At 44.1% G+C, this 20,732-nt stretch overlaps 1 protein-coding gene across 2 annotated transcripts; it reads left to right on the top strand.

Annotated features, from left to right (window-relative positions):
- Positions 1–3,231: 3,231 nt before the first annotated feature.
- Positions 3,232–20,690, top strand: LOC143338756 (transmembrane protein 150A-like). 2 transcript variants are annotated; one of them, XM_076759384.1, is made up of 8 exons: positions 3,232–3,574; positions 4,935–5,013; positions 7,642–7,689; positions 9,229–9,315; positions 11,111–11,178; positions 13,748–13,875; positions 18,773–18,950; positions 19,742–20,690. In XM_076759384.1, the coding sequence occupies exons 2-8, from the start codon at positions 4,949–4,951 to the stop codon at positions 19,987–19,989; spliced, it is 822 nt and encodes a 273-aa protein (XP_076615499.1). In that variant the 5' UTR covers positions 3,232–3,574; positions 4,935–4,948; the 3' UTR covers positions 19,990–20,690. The 2 variants fall into 2 exon arrangements, with proteins under 2 accessions (XP_076615499.1, XP_076615500.1); XM_076759385.1 differs by lacking the exon at positions 7,642–7,689 and having other exon boundaries at positions 3,358–3,574.
- The last annotated feature ends 42 nt before the right edge of the window (positions 20,691–20,732 follow it).

Below are 20,732 nucleotides of genomic sequence, written 5' to 3'. Positions count from 1 at the left end.
CAAACAACAGTTTTTAAAATTGAGGCGATTTACCGATGACGTCTCTCAGTGATCCACAGATTGACGATGGTCCAACAAACAACATCCATAAAGGTCCAGAAGATCCACTGCAGTAAACATGTTTACTCCCAAACATGAAAATAGTCCACAGAAACATGTTTTCTCCTTTCAGATTAGCCGCCCGTCTGCCGTGTTTCACCCGTGAAAACTCTTGGAAAGTTTTACAAACAGACGCCATCTTGTCTTCATTTCCTCTGTGGAGTTTCAAAATACACTTTGACCAATCACGATCTGCCATGTGAAGCCTAGCAACCACAGAAGCCAATAACAGTCTGAGCTGAACAGAAGGGCCTCCTCCTTGAGCCAATCACAACTAATTTTGTGGATGACTGACACTTCGAATAGCCAATGAAATTCTGAATACACTGATAAGCCGCTTCAGAGGTCACTTCCAGTTTACAGTCACCTCAGATGAGTGATGTGTGTGCTGACATGGATGTTACACACATTTGAATCATGAACTTTAATAACTGCTGATCCTCTGACAGCTCTGTGGTTTGTGATCAGCACATCTAATGACGTCTCCATCATCCTCAGTGGTGCTTGCTGTGTTTAGTGCTGATTAAAGCATGCTAACAGGCTAAACCACAGCATGTTAGCATGTTGATGTTAGCAGAGCTGCTGGCTGCAGGTCATCACACAAACCAACAAAATGATCACATTTGTTGGCTTTTGATGGATTTTCTACAGCCTGTGCAGCAGTTAATCAATCACTTTTGTAAGTGAAGGTTTTTTCAGTCATAGAAATGTTTCATACTTCTGATAAATGGCAGTTTTTCTTCTTTTTCCAGTCTCCTTTGTCATATAAGCTAGTTGCTCCTGCAATGATCTCCTCTGTTGGGGATAGATTGATGATTGATGAGACTGATGGAGGAAAAACACAGAGACAGAGATAATCCATCTCTCTGATAACCGCCGTCCTCCACTTTCACAGCCAGTCAATCCCCTGAGCGCCGCAGGAATTCGTCCTGTCGACACAGTTAAAGGCCTCCGAGGCTCCCGTGGTCTTAAGGAGCAGCTCCTCCGGCCGCTGGCCAGCAAACGTCCGGGCTGAGGTATGAGCTGCTGGGAAGTTACCGTGGGTTGATGGAGGACAAAGCTCTGCCGGCTCAGCACATTAGTCTTGCAGCTGTGGGTGGGTGACACCAGAGGACATGGAGGACAGACACACTGTGAGGAAGCTTTGAACGATCTGAGGCACTATAAAAGATTAAGGTCACGCTGCGGGGTTTATTTTAGCAGGACCGCCACATGATGTGCAGCTCTGCTCCGACACAACACTTCAAACTTCACACAAGTTTCACTGCAGCTAAACCTCAAGAGGTTCACAGTAAAACGATCACTGCTGGCGGAGCAACACTGTCAAAGGTACTCTGTCTGAAGTACTTTTACTGTGCTTGAGTATTTTCTTTTCATGCCACCTTTTACAGAGGATACTGACTTCACTGCATTATCTTTAGATACCTGTTACTTTAGAGAATTTTACAAACAAAACATACGAAGAGCTTGTAAAAATATGTTTTGTAAGAAATAAACAATAATATAAACAATTAGTCGATTAATCAATTTTTCATGTAAAACTCGAACATTTTACTACTTTGAGTACTTTGAATACTCTAAGTACATTTTCCTGATAACACTTCCATACTGCTGCTCCATGTCCTCAGTCACTGCAGCAGCACAGCCTGCAGGCCTGCAGCGCCCCCGTGTGGCTGAAGTGAGTCCTCAGCGTCTTCCCTGGAAACAGCAGCACAGACGCCATTTGTCACCGACAAAAACACACACTAGAATTTGAAACAGCTGTGTGAACCTCTGCAGCGCGAGCACGCGAGGAGCCGCGTGAAGCTGCCTTCAGGTGCTGTCCGGAAAGTTGAACTCTGACCTGAAGGGCCTTTATGAAACTGTTCGGGTGTAAATGGAGCATCGATCAGCCTGTTCAAAGAAGCAGATTTACCGACGCCTTCATAAGTTTTCTGAAGAAGAAACCCTCAGATAACATGAACTGATGTGAAAACACCTGTTTTACTCTGCAAAATTACCCAATTAACTATTTTAACTATTGCTTTATCTGCACAGATTATTTTCAGTTACACTGAAATGCTAAAAGTTAAACTGGGACTCATTTGTGAATTATATTTTCAGCAAACAATTACATTTGTTTCTTTGTCAGTTAGAGATTTCCCCTCTAAACCTCTCAGACGGTTTAAGTCAAAGAAGAAAAAATCGTTCAGTATGTCTCAAACAGTCTAGCAAACTTTGGACTCATTCAATCAGACTGGCCCCAGTTTGTGCTTCTCATCTGTTAGCATTAGGCTAATGCTAATATAAATATTTTGCACATTTTGCAAGAAAGTGGCCTCTGTGAGTGATCGGTTATTATATCAGAGTCAACTCTGATGGATCAGTGTGTGATTCTGAGGGTGCTGCATACATTTCTTAGTTTTAGACTTTTCTGTAATTTTTTGCTTTTTTTGGTGCCAGATTTTAAATTACCTTTCCTGTTTGAACGAAACCATCTGAGTACTTTAAAGGGGAAATCTTTAACAATGTATTGAGATTAATAAGCATATAATTAGTCTTTTCATTAAAAAAAAACCTCACAGTAGAAGAAGAATCTTTATGCAGCGAAACAGAAGCAGAAAGCAGCAGAAAATGGAAATACTCAAGTTAAGTACAAATTCCTCCAAATTGTGCGATTTAAGCGGTCTGTTAACCTCCAGCAGAGCATCATGTTAATGCTGACACACGAGAGGCACAAACTCTTTGAAAGCAGACAAACAAATCGTGTGTTTCATTTCAACATCTTAAGTTTTTAACCCTACAGACACTTTCTCATCACACAGGCTCATCCACCGCGTGGAAACAGGAGTTTACGGCGGGCACCTGAAGGCACCACACACACACTTTCCTGGAAAGCATTGAGAGTTTTTCTGAGGAAGGAAAGTAACATGAAATTTAATATCTCGGACCATAACTCCGCGTGGTGTGTAACTTCTCTGCTATTCGGTTGTGAAATCTGTTTCCAGGAAGTAGACGGAGAACAAAATGATCCGCGATGGAACAAAAAAACAACAACAACATCAACATCTGCCAAACAGCAGCAACAACAACATCACAGGTCCTGACTGTGTCTGAAAAGCACAAAGCACAAGTTTAAACCTCACACATGATGATAAAGTGACTGAAGACTGATTTCCACACAGAGGAGGTGATTTCTGTGAAAGGGGGGAGATGTGAGCGCCTCCTGGGAGGAGTTTAAGGTTTCTGCCTCCAGCTGCTGCCTCCACCTCAGCTCACAACCAGCGGGCTGCAGACGGAGCAGAGCCGGACCGTGTGATGAGGGACAGCGTGAAACCGGACCGTCCGGTCCTGATGTGATCCATCCGCGCCCGCTTCGACGATGAGAGCAGAAGAGATGAAGAGCGGAGCCTGAAGCTTCTCCAGAGAGCAAACAGGAGAAAGGAGCAAACCCAGAGGAGCCTTCACCGGATCTGTGCATGAGGAGGACCAACAGGTGAGGCTCCAACAGGTGAAAACAAGCAGCTTCTGCAGGTAAAGAGCTTCAACAGAGGACAGAAAAGAAATGAAGTTTTCTTCAGGTTTTAATGCTGCGTTTGTGTTTGTGGTTTAAATAAAGTTTGGATAAACTAAAATACTGAATGAACAGAGAAAATGTTCCTTCCTCTGATGAACCGCCTGATTTTAAAGTACAGAGTCAATTATTATGGAAACATATTTTATAAAGTGCTCAAAGAAAGTTCAGAAATCTAGATTACGACAACTTTAATGATCAGTTCAAGGGTCTGAGTCCCATTTTCACCAGTTTTCACAGTGGAATACACAGTAGTTTTATTTTATGGGTGTTTGTATTCATGTTCTGTGATCAGCGTTGGGTGATGAAGTTCAGCCGCTTTGGAATTTACCACAATTTAACCACAAACAGTTAATTTATCCAAGATTTCGTTCCTCTGTAAATTGAATATTTTAGACAAAAAAATCCACATTTGGTCATTTTAGATTGGGATTTGTCTTTATCTGTGACTGATTTAATCGCACAAATTATGAGGTTTGTTGCAGCTCTACAAGATGATAAATCGATAGTCTAAGTTTTTCATGAACGATGAATCACTGAAGTCAACCAAAAAGTCCTTAAATGTTCTCGTTCCAGCTTCTCGAATCTGATTTGCTGCTTTTCTCTGTTTCAAATGACGGTGACCTGAAGTCAACGCAGACTTTTCACCACTTTCTAACATTTTATCAGGAACATTATCACATGTTTTTCTTTGTCTTGTTTGATTGTAAATCAATCATTTGAGAGTTTTGTTGGAACTCTGATTGGACAAAAGATTTTTGAAGATCTCAGCGTCGGATAAAGGAAACTGAAACAGTTTTCACTTTGTTGATGTTTTATACACCAAACAATGAATTTTCCTCTAGAATGTGTTAAATTCAACTGTTAAACCTGCGAGGGGGGCTCGTTCAGCGGCTCCAAGGCTGCACCGTCCACCGTGAAGATCAATCACTGGATTTTTACTGATTCTATTGATCAGCTCTCATGTGGTCAAACTGTTGCTGATTATTCCTTTAACTGTTGATGAGGCTCTGGATTCATGACGTCTTTAAACGTCTCGCCTGGTTCCACCAACAGTCTGAAAGATGTTCAAGTTAACATGATGTGGAACAGAAACGCAGCAAATCTTCACATCTGACAAAAGTTTATTGGTGAATCAGTAAATCAGCCGTTGCGACACTCTGCTGCTGTTTTAGCTCTTTATGTGAATCAGATTTATGTCACAGCACAAACTGGAGGCTGTGGTTTTACTGGTCTGATCAGAGTCCTGCAGGTCTTTGACGAAGCTGCTTGCTGTTCGCAGTGCTGATCTCCATCATGTCCCTGTGGATGATCCTTCCTGTCAGCCTGCCGGTCTTCACCATCACTGGAATATGGGTCGTGTAAGTGGCCACAAACTTTCTTGAGTTTTTTCTCAGCGTTTGCAGATAAACTGTTGTACAAAGTGCTGCAGCTCCAGATTCCAGCTCTCTAACGGCCCCCTGCGGCGATCATGATGACCTCCACCGGCTGAGTCCCTGAATGTTTTCCCTTTTTTGGAAGGAGAATGTTTGTTCTGCGATTGTTGTCGGAGAAGTTCATCCTTGAGATTCCTCTCGGCTGGACTGCGTGTCCCTGATTCTGCCTCCTCTTCTACTCCCAGCAGTCACATCTGTAGCCCAGCAGCGACCAGTAACAGCTGCTTTTATGGTGGAAAAGCGGAAGCAGAGCTGTTGACCGCGTTCAGCATCCGACACAGTGCGAGGCGACAGGTGGCGGAGTGAACTCATAAACACACAGTGTCACAGTGTGTGTGATTCAGAGCGATCCGAGATAAAGATTCAGGGCAGATTTGAAAACCTCTCTTGTGTCTGTAAGCGAAATATGCAGCTACAGCTGGCAGAGATTAGCTTAGCTTAGCACAAAGACTGGAGACAGGGGGAAACAGCTAGCCTGGCTCCGTCTAAAGGTACCAAAATCTGCCTCAAAAGCTCAATGATTCACAAAGTTATCTTGATTATATAATACTATGCTCAGTTGAAGCTAAGCTAAGCTAACCACCCACTGGCTTCAGCTTCATACAACCATCAATTTCTCACCAAACTCTTGGCAAAAAGGCAAATGAGCGCTGAATTATTTTAATTTAGTATGACATCTGGATTTGTTGAATTGTAAAATAACTTTTTTTAACTTATTATAAATCACTCAGGTGTCTGTGTGAGGAGTCGGAGCTCTTTGTTGTCAGACTGGTGATGTTTAACTCACAGTGGGTTAGTTTATGCTAAACCAAGCTAACCGGCTGCAGCTTCACATTCACTGTGCAGACATTAGACTCTTACCACAAGAAAGCAAATAAGCCTAATTTCCAAAATGTTGAACTCTGGACTGAAAGATGAGACATTTTGGCCTCTGCTGCATCAGATTTTAACCATTAAAACTAATCTGCCTCGTGCATGTTCCCCCACTTTGTGGTAAATTCCTGCAGTAACCCTTTAATGAAGAATAATGTTTAGCTGCAGCCTTTGCTGTGGGACCTTCCTCCTACTCATCCTCATGTTTGTTCTGTGAAACTGAGCTGTGAGTTCAGGTAGAAAGGTCAGGAGAACAATGATTTAATCATAAAAACAAATGTACCTCTGTGGAAGCTGATATCAGGACTCAGGTCGACTTAATGAGTCCACTGGTGCCTCATTATTATATTTCTCAAACCATTTTTTTAGTTATTGTTTCAGGCAATTAATTCTCAGGGAATTTCACAGAAGGTTTGCTTTGCAGTGATTTTTTTTAATGAGGCTGAGATGATTTTCTCTGAGCTGCATCCCTGAACAGACCCTGAGATACAAAACTTCTTTCTCCATGTTGACTTCTGGACTGTGTGACTGTTTCTTTGTCTCTTCTTCTTCTTCTTCTTCTTCTTCTTCTTCTTCTTCTTTCTCTCCTCGGTGTGAGACGATTGACACAGCCTCCTCTTGTAAGAAACCTTTCACACCTTCACAAGAATGTTTCACGCCGGCCCTCCAAAGCTCTGCTGTCAGAGGCGAGTCTGTAATCCCCCTCGTTCTTCCTGAGCTGTTGTTCCTCGGACACGTCGACACCTGTCTGCCTCTGAAGGCCTCGTTTGACCCAGAAACATGTAGCTTGTTCCGCAGCTGCAAAAATACGGAGTCCATAACATGTTAACCAAAGCCGAGTAAATGATTGAACCCAAACACAACAGAAGCTGAAACGCTGTCTGCTGCCGTTCATCGCAGATCAATTCTTCCGACCCGAGTGCCTCCGTGTTATCAGAGATCAATAGACTCTCCAATCGTCAAGTCTAATTTTCAGGTTTTGTCCAGCAGAATTTGGTCAGCAGCTTTTATCTTGTGGGTGTTTTGTGTGTTTTGTTTACTGTAGAGTTTCATTTCTCTTGATGTATTTAAGTGTCACATGAGATGCTGGTGACATGCAGCTTCAGCTGAAAGACAAATTGAAGACAGTCTGCAAACATGCTAGCAGCTGCGCGCCTCAGCTAACATCAGCATGCTAGCATTTGCTATTTAGCACTAAACACAGCTGAGGTGAAAGGGAATATCATATTTTGTAGTTTTGCATGAATTTAGTCAAAAACCAAAATGTTGGACAAACTGAAATTAGATGTAAAGAAGCGCAGACCTGCAGACCGGCCGTGTGTTTGTGGACGTGGTTTCTGTGGCTCCTCTGACGTCAGAGTGCAGGTTAAAATACAGCCAGCAACCTCTGCGTACATGTATGACGAAGACGAGCTCAGTCTGTCAAAGTAACACTGTGGGAACTCCTGCCTGGACTGCCGGTAAACATCCCATGTGTGACGATGCGTTCAAGTGCTCCATTTCTGTTTGTTTTCTGTCAAACAGCAACAAACAGGAGACAGCCGTGTTTTGACAGTGTAGCTGCTGCATGAAAGATTTGTCCAAACCAATCAGAGTCCTGATAATCGAAGCAGAATCTTATTTATTTCATGTCTTTCTGTTCATGTTCACCAAAGATTCTTCTCTCCTTTAACTTCACAGATATGCGATGGCCCTTAACAACCAGCATGTCTGCCCTGTGCATAACTGGTACAGCACACACGCACACACACACACACACACACACACACACACACACACACACACACAAATTTGTGAGTTTCTCTTGTCACATCAAGCATTAAACAGCGATTTACGTCATTGTTTTCCAAAAGCTTGTTTCCCTCGTCGACAGTAAAGCAGGAAGCCAGAGTTTTGTATAGATTTAAGGTGGAGAAAATCTCAGTTTCTGGTTCAGAAAGACACCAGCGGAGGGCCAAACATGCTTTCTCTAAAGTAGCTTGGAGGTGCTCTCTGCTCCTGTTAATGTGCCACAAAACTCCAAAAACTCACTCACTTATTAAGAATAATTACTCGCAGATGCTCGCTGTGAAAACTGTGGAAGTAAACACACCAGTTTCTGAGCTCGAGTGTTTATGTAGCATCGATTCAGAAAAAGCTAATTCGCAGCCGGCTTATTTTGCATAAGGAATCTTTTCTCAGCCTACATCCCACTTCCTGTCGATCTTAATTCAAACATTGTGAGGGTGGAGACGCAGGAGGAATGGAGCGATGGAGACGAGGAGTGGACATTAAGAAAATAAAGTGCTGCAGATGTTGACACAGTGTGTAAAGGAAGAGATTTAGGGTTACAGTAAACTGAAGCTTCGGCAAAGGAAAGAATGCAAACAGATTCAGATGGAAGGAGAAGAAAGTGGCTTCAGGGCTGCAGCTGGATTCATCTCTGACATCACGTGACCTCTGTGGAATGTGGAACCTAAACATGGATTAAAATCACCTGCTCACTACCTTCCCAGCTGGTACAGGAAACACACAAATACACCAAAGCACATTAATAACAGTTTAAGTTATCGAGGTGTTTATGAAAACTTTATCAGGAGACGCCTGTAAACACCTGCGGGGACGTGTGTGAGGAATACAAGTCGCTCTTTAAAGGGGTGTTTGGTGAATGCAGGTTTTAACTGTAACTGAACAGCTCAGTTTCTCGATGCAGACGACAGACGGTTGAATAGGTATATTATCCTCTTGTGATGCTCATCTCATGTCCATGTTAGTGAGGAAGCTGCTGAATCTCTCAGGTTTGACATCAGGACTGTGAATGTGTCTTCGTCTGTGCAGCTTGTCGCAGTTCATACAGGATTAAAAACCCTGAAACATGTCACAGTTTTGAAATCAGACGCAGTGAAGCATTTAACTGTTATTTAAAAAACATTTCACCAGAAGCATTTTGGGTTAATTTTCTACGGTTGTTTGCGTGGAGCATGATGATGATGCAACGAATGTGCGAGCTGCAGCTCAGCCATTAACAGAGCGTTCACACATTTGCTCACTTTAGATTTATTATGCAGCCTTGATGAAGCTCTTCGGGGCCAAAAGTCAAAATTTGGCTTGAAAAGTGGATTTGTTTTCTTGAACTTTAAACCGCTCTGAGATGAGTTTCAGTGATTCCAGCTGGGCCCAAAATGAGTTTTTGACTTTGAAATTCTTTAGACTTTCACTGAAATGTTTTTATCCTGCAGTATCTGCGCGCTGAAGTGAGTGAATGCAGCTTCATGTGTGTGTTCACAGGCTTTATAATGCGTCGTGTGAGGAGCAGCTTCCGTTGCAGAGGGGTCCTGTTCTGTGCTGCACTCTGGACAACATACCGCTCATCAGGTCAGTGAGCTCACCTCTGCAGGTGCAGTCAAACTGCTGCTGTGTGTTTACCTGCGACTCTGCTGTTACTTAACCATCACAGCCATCTGCTTCCTGCATGTGATCTTATGAACTAAACAAAGACACACTGTTGACATTGAGCCCCTGCTGTTTCTTGAACTCGTGGTGGTAAATCAGCAACGAAACTGACTCAGAATCCTCTTTCTGCTCGCACAATAATAATAATCTCCTTGGAGCACACAGAGCACACACTGTTGGCATGTTGTGACCGCGGATATCGAGTGCATTAACAGCTTGCCTTGCTGTGGTCTGTGGTTTCCTCCCATCATTTTTGGACGCTCTGAAAGCTCTGCTTTTGTTTGGTTGTAACAGTAAATAGTCTGTTTAGTTCTGCTCCTTTTACGCTTTGATGGCACAAGTCTGAACTGAGCCTCAGAGTAAAGAGTGCAGCTGTAATAAACGTATTGTCTCAACCATCATCTCATACAAAAAGAAATCACGATAATAATGATAATAATAAAGCAGGAAACACTGTGAAAGACACTGTTGTAGCATCTTCTCATATCAGATCTATAAAAACTATTTTCCCTTCATGCTGCGACCAAAGAGGTGAAAAAACCTTTGTATATCCAACGATCTTCACTTGTGTTTTTTCATTTTCATTCATGTTGTCTGCATCAATGCATACATGAATATTGGGTAAAATGGTTTACATACAGTGCAGCCTGTGAGCTGCTGCTTGTGCATGGTCAGATATTCTGCAGAATTCACTCAGTTTATGATGTTCAATGAGGACATTGATGCTGATGTCATGAAACCAGCCCTCAGTGTTCAGGCTCAAGATGACGATGGCGAAGGGTGAAGCTGCAAAATGAGCTTTAAAATGCATCAGTGATGCAGTCTGAGAGAGAACAGAAACACTCTTCTTCTTTGGTATTATAATGATTTTAATCAGGGGCCAAATATCAGCGAGCATGGTCTCTGTTATTGGGCCTGAATGCAGGAACATTAACATGACAGTCTGAATGACAAGCAGGCCTCACTTTGACGGACAGATGAAGCCAGCAATGTTACAGATTCCCTGTCTGAAAAGGCCGTCGCGTAATTTAATGCATTTGATCATCAGCCGGTTGAAGACAGACAGGGAACCGTGAAGTTTGCTCGGTGGTAGTAAATCAGGTGATTTAAAGTCTTTGGAGAAGTTGCTCTGGTAGTTGAGGAGCAGCTGTAGTGCAGATTGTTGTCAGATGAGTCCACACTTGCCCGACTGAGGCTCGTGTTCGAAGGGGGAGGTCGGCCTCTTCACCTCCACAGGAAGGAGAGCTTTTGTTGTCTGTAGCTGATCCTCCGCCGCTCTTTGAAAAGCTGCCACACTGACATATTACTGCGAAAGGCTTCTTCACCCCAAACAATGACAGCCAGAGTGATGAGCGAGGGGTTAATGTTGCAGCTGAAGACGCCATCCGCTCGAATTCAGGAACTTTTTAGGTCCATATTGAAGGATAAATATGGTCAGTCTGTCCTCGACCTCCCAGTCAGGCCGTTATTTTCCAGTTATATCAATCACAATCGTTCCTCTGCTGAACCGAAACGCTGGCGTGCTTTCAATGCCACAGAGTAAGTAAGAACACATTTTTGCAGCTTTTTCATGACTATTCTGAAAGAATTCCTGCCTGAGAGTAAAAGAGGACCAGGAGAGGGGACGTGGGGGGTCAGGGAATGGATTTGAACTCTGCAGGAACTCTGCAGGCCAGCCACACTAACGACCCTCCTCTCCTCTCTGCTTTCATTGCAGTAAATGTGGAACTCTCCCACCTGAAAGCTGCTTTTTCAGCCTCATATGCAGCACAGGCTCCTTCATGGGTGAGTATCAGTACAGCAGTATTCAGTCAGTAATGTGTGTACAGAGAGCGTAGCTGTTTTTTCACCTTCACACACATCTACCAACATGCAGCTCTCAGCTGAACGAGGCTTTCAGGCTTGTTTTCTCAGCTGTTGCTCCGGCCGAGTCGCTGTTCCCCAGAGCGCACTGCCAGGTCCCGCCTCACCCCCCGCCTCTGAAGGGAAAATCTGCCCCACGCCATGAATGGTGCATTTTTATACCCCACGAGCGTTCACCTCTGACCATGAGGGCAACTACTCTACTACTAAAAAAGCCACTTCAAAACATTTATTTTGGGCGTTTGACTCCAGGTTCATCGCCCAGCGTGCAGCGAGCTGTGTATTGATTTTTCTTCTTTATTTGCTTGATGAAATTTTGTCAGGAACCTGAGAATTCACACTGCAGGAGTTTACGGTAGCGAGCTTTGGTTTTCTGGGATTTTTTAAGATGAAGGCTGATGTTGTTCTGAACATTGTGCAGAGCTGCTGGCGAATGGCGCCCACTCCCCTGATTTTCTGCCAGATTTTGTAGCCAAAGTTCAGCTAAGGGTGAAGTTACGCTCAAACAGAACTAGCTCGTAAGACGTGTGGTCAAACCACGCTGAAAATCAGAAGTGTTTATCGTTCATAGAACCGCCGCACTCACAGAGAGGGAGGACGGTAAAAATATGAGGATCATGGGGAGCATTTTCTGAAGGTTTCTCCTAGAAGACGTTCATGATGATGGACGTCCAAATGAAAAGTGACAGAAATATTTGCATCAAGAGTTAAAAGAGAGAAAAGTTCAAAGCCTGGCTTTGATATTTGACCATATGACAAGCACTTCATGCATGCAGCTTAAATCAACTCCAAATGCACGACTATACCTCCTCACCGAGCGTCCAATGGGATCCAGGCATTGATGGTCTGCAGACGTTACGACGGCTCCAGTTTTACTGTGGAGAGAAGTAGTGGAAAATTCATTTATGCAGTTCTGACCGATGTTACTGGAGTCCCTGACGCACCTGGGACCTCAGTTAAAAACCTCAAGCTTTGCAGGAAATGTAATAGATGGCAGGAAAACCAGGTTAGAAAATGAATATTGTGGTTATTTGCATGCTGATGTAGTCTGTATTCAAATGTAAGATACACAGTGAGTCACAACTGTGTCATCAAACTTCAGCATATATCAAAATCTGTGACTTTATGAGACCAAATCTGAGCTTTGCACTGAGCAGAAAAGGTTGACGCTGAAGTGATCATTGGATAATTCTGCTGTGGAGTCTGTGTTTGTAACTTCTCCCTCAGATCTCTTTGTTTGGTGCAGCAGGAAGTGGATTGGGTGGATGAATGTAGTGTGAAGTGCTGCTGTAGGCTTATCTCAGCACGACACACTGCTGCGTGTAAATCTCCATCAGCGCAACACTGCACAGCACTGCACACACTGAGGAAACCTGTGAGTGTTTGTGAGGTCAGTCTGATGCTGGAGGATCCCACCAGTTCAGCGTCACACTCAAATGTGTTTTACTCTGCAGAAAATGGTTCAACCTTGAGGTGAGACTGAAGTTCAAACGCTGAATCTCAGTGTCATTTATGTGACCTCTCACCAGGAACACCTGGTCGTTAAAGTTTCTCTGAGAGCACTTTGGACTTTGGGGACGTTTAAAAAGCCCTTTAACCCAGAGAAACAGACAGAGTGTCCTGCTGCTCCTCATGACTTCACATCACCAAGACAGAAAGATTGTGTTAAAATTAGTGTGTGAAATAAGCAGGAATGTTGAATCAGTTTGAGCAGCTGACAACTCATATGTTACTGTCTGATGGTACTTTGGCAGACTTGTGTTTTTTGGCCCACAATCCAGTCTGTCAAAATGTTCACGTTTCAATGGCGTACAGCAGCGTAAACAAGAGCTGTGCATCTTCTTTCAGTGGCCTGATCCATGAATCAGTGGAAAACATGCAAAGTGTAAGCGACCGTGCTGCCGTGTGCAAGCTCACACTCTGGAAGTTTCCACAACATCAAAAGCTTTTCCCTTTTTTATTGTGCTCTCATAAACAATAGTCGGTTTATGTCTGCGAGGCGGTTTGTTGAACTCGAAGGTGTGGTGAGCGCGAGTGGAGACGAGAAGATCAGAAGGCCGATCCCTCGCTGTGCTGCAGCCAGTGAAACACTCAGATAACCCAGAAGCCGACACGGGGAGTCTTATCTCTGCACACACTCCACCATCAAAAACTGACCACTGTGCTCACTGCTGGACGGACAATATGAAGCCCAGAACAGGCGCTGTCTGCGGTTCGTGACGTGATGAGCACCAGATGTGATGAGCGGTGTGAAGCTGCTTTGATGAAGCACTTAATAAACACACGGGAGGAACCTGCTCACTGAGATCTGCAGCAGAATCACTTTATGTTTCAAGTACGGTGGCCCTGAGAGCTCAGTGGACTGCATCTCACAAATTAGGAAAAGAGCCAAACTCTAAACATGTGAAGTAGTTTGTGTCGTTGGTCCAGTGTCTGAGCCACCATGGTTTCCGTCTACATGACCAAACATGTCGTCCTCTCTGTTCTCCAGTGATGCTGATTGGTCTGCTGCGCTACGCTCACGTCATAGAGAAGCACCAGAACTGCATCCTCAACACGGCCGGCCTCTCCACCGCATGGATCTGTGCCGCCGGCCTCATCATGGTGGGAAACTTCCAGGTAATCACGCTCTGATCAGAGCCTCTTTCAAAATGGTGGTCTATGGGAAAATGCTTCCTGGGCCATAGGTGCAGTACCACAAGTGGCCACCGGGGCAAAATGGCACAAAGCTGAGCTGCAGCCTCGAATGCGAATTAGGGAATGTTAGCATGCTAATGTGCTAAACTAAGATAATGAACATGGTAAACATTATACCTGTTATACATCAGTATGTTAGCATGCTGATGTTAGCATTTAGCTGCCACACAAAGCTGCTAGCATGGCTGCGCTGTCTGTGTTCAATTTTCAAACTTTTTATTATTTCAGTTTATATTGCGCTCACGTCGGGCATAAAATGTACCTTTAATCAAATTTCCGCAAACTGACAAAATAAAACTTATAACTTTTAAAGTTGAAGCACACAATGCCAAAGCTCAAAAAATAAATAAAGGCTTGATTTCTTAAAAACAATCCAATGCGTGAATGAATAAACTCCCTGCAGTGCTGCGTCTTCTAAAGCATAACTTACATAATTTCTTACATAATTTCCGATCAGTATTCATTCACAGGCTTCACAGATTCTATCTTACTGTTGGCGATTTTCGCTGCCTCCGGCTATTGTGGATCACAATTACTTTGAAAGAGAGGTGGATGTTTGAAGTAACCCAGGTGTAGTCAAACTACAGTCAGCGGGGGCTTTTGGTAAATAGAAATTTTAAAATCTATTAAAACACCTTCTTCTTTTCTGCCTTTTCTGATTATTATGAGGGTCTAATATTGCTTTATTGCCCATTTTCTGTTTTTTTTTTCTTACGCAGACTTCACGCAGTGTTCAGGCCTCGCTGCTTAGATAACACTTAGCATGATTTGTGGGTCAGTGTCATGGCAACTGAAAGCAGAGGGTCTCTGTGGCCTCTGCGTCGCAGAAACAGAGCGGAGGTAACATTAGAGAGATGTGCAGCCGGACATCGTCTGCGCTGACGCTCAGTACTCCTGACTGTCACACCTGCTGCTGCACGAACGCTCTCTGCACCAAAACAGTGATTTACTGACATGTCATCACTCCTTCATTTGAAAGAAAGAGAAGCTATTTGTTTCTGTGGCTGCAGACACAGTTAAAGCTTTTTTTTATCAAAGATTACTGCCTGTCATTGTTTTAAGTGCAGCAGGAGTCTGCCTTTGTCTTTTGGATGGTGACTCATGTTCTGCAGAGGATGATTTCTACTGGAAAAAACACTCAGAAGATAAACTCATAAAGGCATAAAGATGAACCACTTTCTGTTTTTGGAGCCTTCAGGAGAAGTCTGGCTAATTTTCAGACTCACAGAACAGAAGATGGAGATATGTGATACCACTGAGACCAAGAAACACCAGGGCCAGAATGACCTCTATACCAGCATTATTACAAGTGGCTGATGTACGAACAGCTTTATGAGTCCAGTGCATCATTAACAGGCTCCTGAACACACTCTGATGAGTGAGGCATTTTTCTCTTCATTACTTACTCACACGCACGTTAAAACGGCTTTTAACGGTAAATAAAATGTTTATTATGTAAGGTCTTGGCTCATAAGAGTAACGGACTGGACTGACTGCGCCGCCGAGCCGGCTGAATCTGATCTCTGGCGCCTCTGCTGGTCGAAAGGCGCTCGGCTGTGTGGCGGCTGCTCGGCCTCTCTGATGTGCTGCTCCCCTGCAGACAGCCTCTCAGCACTTTGTAGACCGTCCAAGCAAATCAAATCTCTTTTGATGCTCTGTTTGTTCTGTCTGGAGACTGTCTCGCAGCCTCTCTGTGGTCGCATGGTCTTGAAAACAAGACGTTTTGGCTGCGTGTTGCGTGTCTCTGTTCCTGCCCTCGGTACACCGTGGAGGTTCTCTGTAAGGAGCTCAGTGTGAGGGATACAAACAGGCTGATTTACAGTAGAGAGGAAGAGCTACGGCATGTGTACTACGTGCATGTATGGGTTCTCCCTGGAAGCACAGGAACATGCTGTGGGCACAAGCACACACCTGCACAGGTACACGCCTGCACAGACATATTTACTGTAATGGCCTCGGGTGCTGCCTGTGTTAAATCTGGGGCTGAACATATGTTAACTGTGGCTTTTTGCCAGGAATGTAGTTCAGCCTTTGGATTTTACACTGACGTTTATGTGTTTAGGCATGTGGAGGGGCGGAAAGCACATTTACTCAAGTACTGTAATGAATGTTGAGGTACTTCACTCAAGTATTTCTGTTCATATTCCATTATACATTTAAGAAGGAAATACTGTAGTTTTAGTCCAATGCATTTCATTGACAGCTGTAATTGCTTATTATACTGCAGGTTGAGATTTTACATATGAAACATATGATGAGCATATGAAGTACTTTATTTCTGAATCACTACCTTTATTAAACCTGCAACTGATTTTTTGGCCACTTGGGGGCAGCAGAAACATTAATTTGGAGTTTGTGGACCTGATGAGTCTGAGTTAGCTCTGTTTTTGGTCTCCATCGGCTCCTGAGTGAAGTATCTGGCTCTTCAGCTGCTTAATGCTCCACTTTGTTCACCAGCTGCTCTCTAACTGTGTCTGTCTGCTGTCTGCTGCTCGTGTTCAGGTGATTTTTGCATGTCTGCGTGTAATGAAACATCCATCAGCCATGTTTTCAGATGCGTGCTCTAACACTGTGTGTGTTGTGGGAGGTCAGTGTGAAGCTCAGATTCTCCTGCTCTGTCTGTGCCTGTCGGGGCCCCTCTAACTGCGTTATGGGGCGCACTTGGCACAGTTCACCCTCGGGGTCCGTCATCCAAACCACCCACCAGCGGTTAAGGGTGGTCCTCTTCTTCTTTCTGATTGGCTGCAGGGCCCTCCTCCCTGCCCGTGCTCAGTCTTACATAATGAAGCTCAGTGTTTGCCTTGGAGTAAACGTGGCAGGAGTCCTTGAGGGGTGACGTCCTATGTGAATGCTCTCCAGTGATAAATAGCCACGCTCACGCGTGGGTGGCTGTTTACATCTCTGAGATGAAGTGTTGATGTTGAATTTCAGGAAATCAGGAATGAGACAGCCAGAGGGAGGCTGCAGACATGAGACGAAGCAACCAGCGTTACACGTCCAGGATGTTTTGGCCTCATTCAGAGCCACATTTTAAACTGCTGTTACCATCAGGCAACATACACACTTATGTCACTACTCTAATTCACACCTGCTGTGTGATCATCAGTGTGTCGGGTCATCCACTTTGTTTCGCTTGCTGTGAGACCACTCGCAGACTTCGTCGACTGAACCAACATTCTCAGTTATAGAAAGGATGAAAATAAGTCATGACAGAGGGGCTCCATGCCTGAGTTTGCCAAAGCCCTCAAATCACTAAGCCAGAGCTCAGATGGCTGCATGTTTCCATCCGCTGTAAATATTTTAGATGTGTTGTGCATCAGTTTACACATATTTACACGCAGCCTGACAAATGCAGTCTTTTTGGAAAGTTTGGGATCTGCAGAAGAATTTAAAATCAAGTCAAACTGTGTTTGATCAAAGCTTCACTGCTGCCCTGGGTTTCGCCTCTCAGGCTACTTCCTGACTCTGACAGGCAGGAGTTGTACCTGCAGCCACTGCTCAGGGCAGTTTTTAAGTAAAAGACACCCATTATACCCGTTATGTGCTAGAATTGATCAAATATTAAATATTAGATGAGCTGCTAAAAGACATCGCTCCTTTTTAATGAAGATGTGCAACAGTTATCTGAAGTACGAGGTCTCTCCCAGCTTATGTTAAGTGTGATTTTAAAGGGTATGATTAACAACGCCACAGTTTATACAGCATATCTACTTGTTTATTAGACTAGTTTTAATTTGTAAAACAGGATATGACAAATTTCATCATTTCTAGATCAATATACAAACGTTAAATGTCAGGAAAGCGTTTGTCATCCACACGCTGTATTTTTGGAGAAGAAGAACGTCTGAACGAGCCGACACACATGAATCCAGCAGAATCTGTGTTTACCTGCTCTTTCAGTCTCCTCTCTGTAATTACACAGCTCAAACAGCTGTGATGTGTCCCACAATGCACCTCTGTCATCCACGTTCAGGATCATCATCATACCAGCTGCTGCGTGTGTGCGTGTGTGTGTGTGTACACAGGATCGATTGAGAAAAAGATAAATGGAGGGAAGCTGCACTTCCCTGAAGCTGGATGAGCACCTTACAGGACCTGGTTGCTCTCATAAAGCTCGAGTACAAACTGACATCGTGTCGCCTCTTCAGTGTCAGAGCTGGTAATAGACGTGATCTCGCTGCCTTTGTAATTTGGCGTCATTACAGCTTTTCTTCCTCTTCCTCTCTCATCTTGTGTCTGCCTGCTGCAGATCATCCCGTCCTGTGACCTTACTCGTCAGGTGATACTGTAACAGTGATTACCCAGAGTGCCGGTGTTGGGTCACACAGAGCCCTGTCTATGTGTTTGTGTGTCATTCATCAGCTTTCTTTCCCTCAGATGATCCCGAAAGAGGGTCAAGAACATTAGCATCAGGTCATCTGTAGCAGATCAATATTCAGCTTTGAGCTAAATGCTAACATCTGCATGCTAACACACTCACAATGACAACGTTAACGAGCTGATGTTTAGCAGATATAATATTTACCACATTCACCATCTTACTTTAGCGTGTTAGCAAGCTCAAGCTCAGCACAAAATCCAGCAGTCGACACTGATGCCACGACTAAAAAAAAAAGAAAGAAAGAAAGAAAAAGAAAGATGTAAGAAAAAAAGGAAAGAAATTGAAACTGCCACAAACTGTATGTAAAAAAGTACATTTCTGCTTCCGTTCCAACATAAACACTTGTTAACCACACTCAAACTGTGCGTTTTCCCTGAAGCTAAAGAGTACCCAGAGATCTGAAGCGTTTCCTGTGTTTATCTGTTTGGATGGTTTCAGGTGGATTTTGCCAAAGTCCTGCACTACGTTGGAGCGGGCGTGGCGTTCCCCTCCAGCATGCTGTTCGTGTGTCTCCAGTCGGCTCTGACCTACAGGCTGGCCAAGACCCAGGAGGAGTACCGAATCGGTCACCTGCGCGTGGGGATGGCCCTGCTGGCGCTGATCGCCCTGGTGCTCAGTATCCTGCCCACCTGAGGTCAATTCTGTGTTACTGTAGCGTCTTTTTAGCACCAGTATGTGCACCAGTGTCTGTGCTGGCTGTCCACACTCAGACTGGGATCCTTCCAGCATGTTCAGAGGTTTTGTGTAAACTGTCTTACACGTCCCCCTGCTGGAGAAGAGGCAGTCTTACGTCTGTTTGTATGAGTCAAGTTCGACTGAAACCGAACGTCCACCGTCTGGACGTCGCTCATAGGTGTTGAAATGTGCTCGCTGTCATCAAGTCTGCAAAAGCACGAGGGGATAAAACTCGACTGCGGAGCCGAGATCTGAGAATATTAACAGTAACTAGTATACAATCAACAAGTGGGGGAAGTATTTATATATTCCTGAACTGAAGTACTGAAGTACAAGTACTAACACCAGGAGTTCAAGTAAAACAAGTCAAACGTTTGAGAAGCTGAACCATCAGTTGTTTTTACAGGAGAAATTAGTTGATTGATGATTTTCTGTCAATCAGCTAATCGATTAAAAATGGTTTCAGTAAATGTAGAAAGCCTCAAAGACTCAAGTAAAGTACAAGTACCTCAAATTTGTAGTAAACCACCGTATTTGGGTAAATATACTTACTTGCATTCCACCAGTGAAAGTACTCTCACCACATCAACATAAAAGATAAATAAACAGGCGTCTTCAGATAACACACCCATAAGGACGTCTGGGCTCCTGCTTTGTGTTTTGTGGTGCGTTCACTGACCTCCTCTCGCTCCTGCTGTGCAGCCATTGTTCTCCTTAACCTCTGATCACCAGGTGGAGTTTTCTTCTGCCAGGAGAGCTTCGCCCTGCAGCACGCCTCCGCCATCTTTGAGTGGATCTACTGCATGCTCATCATGCTCTTCTACGGGACTTTTGCCTTCGAGTTCAGGGGCATGTCGGGGGACACCCTGATGGTCCTGTCCAGAGGAGGGGCGGTGCAGAGCTTCCCCATCTCTGAACACAAGGCCGAGGTGGGCGGCGGCTCCAACCACCACCAGACAGAGAGCTTCTCGATACTGTAGCCGAGCTGCAGCGCAACATTGCACAACAATGAAAGTGCCTGCTCTGAACACAAAGGCCAGCAAAGACTCACACGTGTGCGCACGCACACACGCACACAGACCTTGCCGTTTGCTTAAACCCTCTTAACGAAACAATCGCGCTCTGGGTTCTTGTCATCAGACGGTGGAAGGGCCTCAGATGTCGCTCCTCGCTGAGCGGTTTGTTTTAGTGTTTAGACGCTCAGACACCAGCTCTCTATTGTCTGTACTCAGGAAGTTTTCTTATATAATCTGCTTTGGCCCTTTACCTCACGTGGACGGTGAAGTTTTCCTAAAAGTTTTGACAATAGTTGGAAACAGTGTGCCAAGAACAATCTGTTTCTGTTAACGTGGTTAAGACTTTTGTCTCCTGGCTCAGAATGACGTCCGTCCTTGTGTTGGACAGTTTCTAATATAAGTCCATCTTATATTTCCAGTTATAATATCCACCCGTCTCTGCGGCTCAGATGAGCTCTGTTGTATATTTTGTTGTATCTCACTTCAGCTCTTTGCCAAAAAAAGTCATTGTTCTTAGCGAAAATGACAGTTTTAATGGGACCAAGCGGTTTAGTGAGGAGGGATGTTGACATGCTGTTTTTCTTCATACAGATATACTTTTCCAAGAAAGTTTAATAAATTATGCACAGAACAAAAGAATATAATAAATGGGGAAAAAAGATGAATTCCTTATTTTGTGGTTTTCATTTGAATCTGCAGCCTTGAAG

This window comes from Chaetodon auriga, chromosome 20 (assembly GCF_051107435.1).
Source record: "Chaetodon auriga isolate fChaAug3 chromosome 20, fChaAug3.hap1, whole genome shotgun sequence".
Classification (NCBI taxonomy): Eukaryota; Metazoa; Chordata; class Actinopteri; order Chaetodontiformes; family Chaetodontidae; genus Chaetodon; species Chaetodon auriga.
Note: the sequence above shows the minus strand (reverse complement) of the source record. Positions and strands in the feature narration are given on the sequence as shown.

What these genes read in the sequence shown, in the direction of transcription:
- LOC143338756 (XM_076759384.1), top strand. Translation starts at nt 4,949, where the DNA reads ATGTCCCTGTGGATGATCCTTCCTGTCAGCCTGCCGGTCTTCACCATC. An exon ending in CAGCACAGGCTCCTTCATGG is followed by an intron (nt 11,179 to 13,747) that starts GTGAGTATCAGT and finishes TCTGTTCTCCAG; the next exon opens with TGATGCTGATTGGTCTGCTG. An exon ending in TCATGGTGGGAAACTTCCAG is followed by an intron (nt 13,876 to 18,772) that starts GTAATCACGCTC and finishes GGATGGTTTCAG; the next exon opens with GTGGATTTTGCCAAAGTCCT.